At 53.7% G+C, this 4,216-nt stretch overlaps 1 protein-coding gene across 2 annotated transcripts; it reads right to left on the bottom strand.

Moving 5' to 3' along the window:
• Positions 1-270: 270 nt before the first annotated feature.
• Rd3 (RD3 regulator of GUCY2D) lies at positions 271-3,635 on the bottom strand. 2 transcript variants are annotated; one of them, XM_041635466.1, is made up of 2 exons: positions 3,340-3,635; positions 271-1,879 (listed from the first exon to the last, which is right to left on the bottom strand). In XM_041635466.1, exons 1-2 carry the CDS (start codon positions 3,633-3,635, stop codon positions 1,585-1,587), a joined length of 591 nt encoding a protein of 196 aa, XP_041491400.1. In that variant the 3' UTR covers positions 271-1,584. The 2 variants fall into 2 exon arrangements, with proteins under 2 accessions (XP_041491400.1, XP_041491401.1); XM_041635467.1 differs by having other exon boundaries at positions 1,627-1,882; positions 3,413-3,635.
• Between the last annotated feature and the right edge of the window lie 581 nt (positions 3,636-4,216).

Genomic DNA, 4,216 nt, shown 5'->3' with positions numbered 1-4,216 from the left:
GCATTTCCTCCCAACTGTAGACTTCTTTCAAAGTCTTTTCAGTTCTGGGTGTCACAGCTGAAGCATCCACAAACCCACGGAATCAAAGTGAGCTCCCATCACACAACACAGGTCCCTTTGGGTCTCCATCCCAAGCTTGACAGCGGAATGAACTTTTCAGTATCTTCTAGTGAAAGTACGTTCAAGGTGTTTTTATTTAGAAGGGGTTACACTAATGAGCCAGTCGGCTCCTTCATCCTGACAACGTGGATGAAAGGCGTCACCCTGTCACTCTCAATCCCGATTCCAGGGAAGTCACCTAAACCCAGATCCCTAAAAGGAGTGTCCATTCTGTGGCCTCAACACTCAAGAGACTGAAGCAGAAGAACCGTTTGACCAGCCAGTCAGAATAGTCGGATCCTGTCTTGAAGGAAGAGAGGAAGAGGAGGGAGGAGTGGAGAGGAAGGGAGGAAGAGGAGAAGAGAGAAGGAGAAGGAAGGGGAGACACACACGCGCGCGCGCACACACACACACACACACACACACGGAGACATCCCACTGAGCCTGGGACTACATGCATTCCCTGGTGCTTTTTCCCTCCCCTGGCATTTTATTTGCACTATTATAAGGTTCACTTGTGTTTTCTGGACATGCACTGGGAATTGGAGACAGACACTTAGCTCACCCACTACCCTGAACCCCACTTCTAGCCCAGAGTGTGTGGGGGCACCTCGCCTTCCAGATTTTTCACAGGCCTCCCACACGTGTGCCGTCAGTTAGAGCATGAAGCTGTGGGACACTACGTGGGACTGGTCGCTCAGACACTGGAGGTGACCTCACTTCCTAGGAAAACTGGAGGGCAGGTGTGAGCAGAGGCCTCCGCTCTAGCAGCAGGGTCTGGAGGCTTCCAAGCCCTAACTGAATTGGCCACACTCCACACGATGACACCGTGGGGGTCGTGATCATCCTAACTATTCCTAACTACTTTTCCTGGAGAGCAGCCTTGACCCCAACCTGGCCCGTGTGGTGGTAAGGAATAGGTAAGACTACATACAGCAGCTGGAGATGTAGCCATTGGTCCTCAGAGGCAGGATCAGTTCCACACTAGAGGGACCAGGTCAAGGCATAAGCAGTGAGACCCTTGGGAGTCCCCATTTTTATCGCTAGCTCAAGAGTGAGTTGAACAGTCTCTGTGGTCCCCACCAGCTGTCCTGGACTACGAGACTGTGGCTACCCTGCAGTGAGTGTCATCTGGTCGTCAGAAAACATGCCCTGAATGGATGGGGGTGAATAGGGCATCCCAGAATTGGGATGAGGATGCAAGCCCTGAGGAGGAGGCAGACGCTTGTCCCCTGTTCTAGACAGTGGTAGGAGATGAGAAGGCCTTATGCCTGCATCAGCCTGGGACCTGGAGACCTTATTGGGGAGGAATAGGGCTCAAGTCCTGACTCCTCCCTGTAGCCAAGCAGTTGTGCTCCGTGGGGTAGGCAGCTCGGTGGTCAGCAGTGCTGCTTGGTGGGTCTTCGGGATAGGTGGGGAAGTTCCAGCACCGGCAACCTGGTCACCGGCCTGTCATTCCCTCCAGTAGGTGCCTGCCCACGGAGGTCAGTCGGCCTGGGGCGCCCTGAACTCCGGCATGCTCCAGGTACGTGGCGGGGGTGGCGCATCGCGCTCCACGTCCTCCGAGATGGTCCTGATGTCACTGGCGAAGGGGGCGATGCGTGCACGGCTTTTAAAGGAGGATGATAAGCTGCCGCGAGGCCTCAAACTCCACTGACGCGTCAGTTTATGGGCTTCCTCCTCCTGCTTCGACTTCTCCAGGGCCTCCTGCAGCACGGAGCGGAAGAGCCGCGCCACCTCCTGCACCTCGGGCTCCCTCTCGGCCAGCAGCTGTCGGAACCTGCAGGGACGACGTGGTGGGCTGAGCATCCCACATGCAGGGAACTCCCTGCCTTACTCTTGTCCCAGTCAATACTGAGCTCAAATCCTAGCTCTGTTCACCTCTGAGCCTCGATTTCCTGCCTTTTTGCAAGGTTCACGCTCACGGACAAAGTAACCTGACACTAGCCTAAGGCTGGGGAAGGGGCAGAGTCCTCAAAGGTACACACTGAGAACGCAGCTTGGCTGTGTAAGACTTTCTGTGTCCCACCTGTCCTGGTGATTGCTCTGAGATGCATGTCTGGTTATGTCATTGTGTGTAATCACAGAGTCCCATCTCCCCCAGCTCCATGTCTCTTCAGGATGATAGACACACTGTGCTATCACAGGGGCCCTTCTTCTTCCTCAGCAGGAAGGACAATTGTGCCTCCTTGGTCCTTGTGTGTCTCCAGAGCTGCTTCCTCTGCCATGAAGATTTCTCCCTGGAGCTCAAGAATCATCCGTCTGATCCTTGCCTTCCTCCACCCTCTAGAGAGCCAGCACTCAACAGGGGCAGAGAGGAAAGCCAGGAGGCAACACGGCTGTCCCCTCACTGTGGCTTTCCACCTCAGCCCCACACTCTCTTCTGAATACTTTCAGGGACTCCCATCATGTAGAACCAGGAAAATGGGAGACAGCGGTCTGAACGGAAGGCAGCCAGCAAGAAGACCACAAAACCAAAGGGGGAAAATAAAGGCAAAGCCCTCTTTGGGGGAGCATTTCAAAGAGAGAGCACAGAATGGACAGGTAGTGGCAGCCATTGCAGGAGTTGGGGTTAACACTATTAGCTGTATAGATTTGTCCTCCACAAAGAGAAACGCCAACGAGGAACTTCTCCTCCTTTGGAACCATTCCTGGTTTTGGACTGCCTTTGCCAATTCAATGTGGACAGAGCTAGATGGGTCACAGCTTCAGGGAGGTGGTTTAAGCTCTGGATCTGGCTGTACCCAAGCTTTACATGTTTGGTGCCTGTACTCTCACATATTCTCTGAGCCATGTTCCCTCTCCCCCAAACACACACTCACACCTCAGGCTGAAACAGAATAATTAAGACACTAGCTTTGGAGAGATTGAGGGGAAAGGTCCTAAGGAAGGAATCCTGATGCAGAAGCAGCAGGGACATAGAAGATAATAGATGACAAAGGAGATGTTCTTAGTGCCAGCTTCCTGACCACCCAGGAGGGGAGGAGAGGGTTTATGGGCTTTGAGCCTCACCCATCATAACCTGAGGGCCTCCAGGATCTGCTTCCAGCCCCAGAAGAAGCCCCCCCCCCCCCCGCATATGCCCTTTGGGTTCCTTTTCCTGCCCTATCCCAGCTAACATGTATCTGGGCCACTCATGCCCTCTGGCTCGGCTCCTAGTGCCTCAGGCAGCTGCAACAGCAGTTACCCTCTCTGGAGCCCTCAGGTCACAGTTGGTCCCCAGGGCAATGCTAGGGTTACCTGAGGATGGCAGGCCCACAGTAGGATGGGTGGATCTTGGCACATACATCCTCCAGCTGCAGCCGTTCAGCAGGGCTGAGGTCATAGGTGGGCCTGGGCGCGCTGGCCAGCCAGCTGTAGTCAACTCCCGTGCAGATCTTCCTGACTGCATTGCGACGCTCCCTCTGCTGCCTTTCCACCTCGCGCATCTGCCCAGCCAGCTCCATCATAAGTGTCTCCAGCACCATCTCAGCTGGGCTCCGGGCTGACAGCCGGGGCGGGGCGTCATTCCACCGGAACCATGGGATGAGGGACATGGTCCCCCAGGCCCTGCTGTGACAGAGAAGTGGGTGGATCTTCTCTGTGTCCCTTGTCAGCTAGTGGAAAACCCAAGAGACTAAGAAGGAGAGAGGAGATTTGGGCTCCAGCTGAAAATATCCGCTCCCACCCCCACCCCTTACAGCTGTGCAGCCTAATGTAGGTCACAATCTCTTTAAGCAGAATTCTTAATTATGGAAAACAAGATAGGGCCATTTGAGAAGCAGTTGTAAATAAGCTCAGGTCACTGTAAACATTACAGAGAAATAACGTATGCAGCCATGGTGATAAGAATCCTGAAGGAATTCTGGTGACTAAATCCAGAGTAATTGTTCCCTAAATCTCACTAAGCCTACCCGAAACAGGAAACAGTCCATGTGCAGCTGGGCACAATCGTATCCCCATGATTTATGGGGGATACACACACAACACACACACAACACTCACAACACACATACAACATACACACACAACACACACACTTACACCCCAGGCCCTGTCCCATAAGAAAACGCTGTTTCGGATCCCTCCAGACTAAGGCCAGTACACTTAAAAGTGTGTAGGTTGACATCGCCCCAAT

Source organism: Microtus oregoni, unplaced genomic scaffold (assembly GCF_018167655.1).
Source record: "Microtus oregoni isolate MIOR12 unplaced genomic scaffold, Mior012 000047F_ref0000412, whole genome shotgun sequence".
Lineage (NCBI taxonomy): Eukaryota > Metazoa > Chordata > Mammalia > Rodentia > Cricetidae > Microtus > Microtus oregoni.
This window is presented reverse-complemented; position numbering and strand designations above follow the sequence as displayed.

What these genes read in the sequence shown, in the direction of transcription:
- Rd3 (XM_041635466.1), bottom strand. Translation starts at nt 3,635, where the DNA reads ATGTCCCTCATCCCATGGTTCCGGTGGAATGACGCCCCGCCCCGGCTG. An exon ending in TGTGGGCCTGCCATCCTCAG is followed by an intron (nt 1,880 to 3,339) that starts GTAACCCTAGCA and finishes TCGTCCCTGCAG; the next exon opens with GTTCCGACAGCTGCTGGCCG.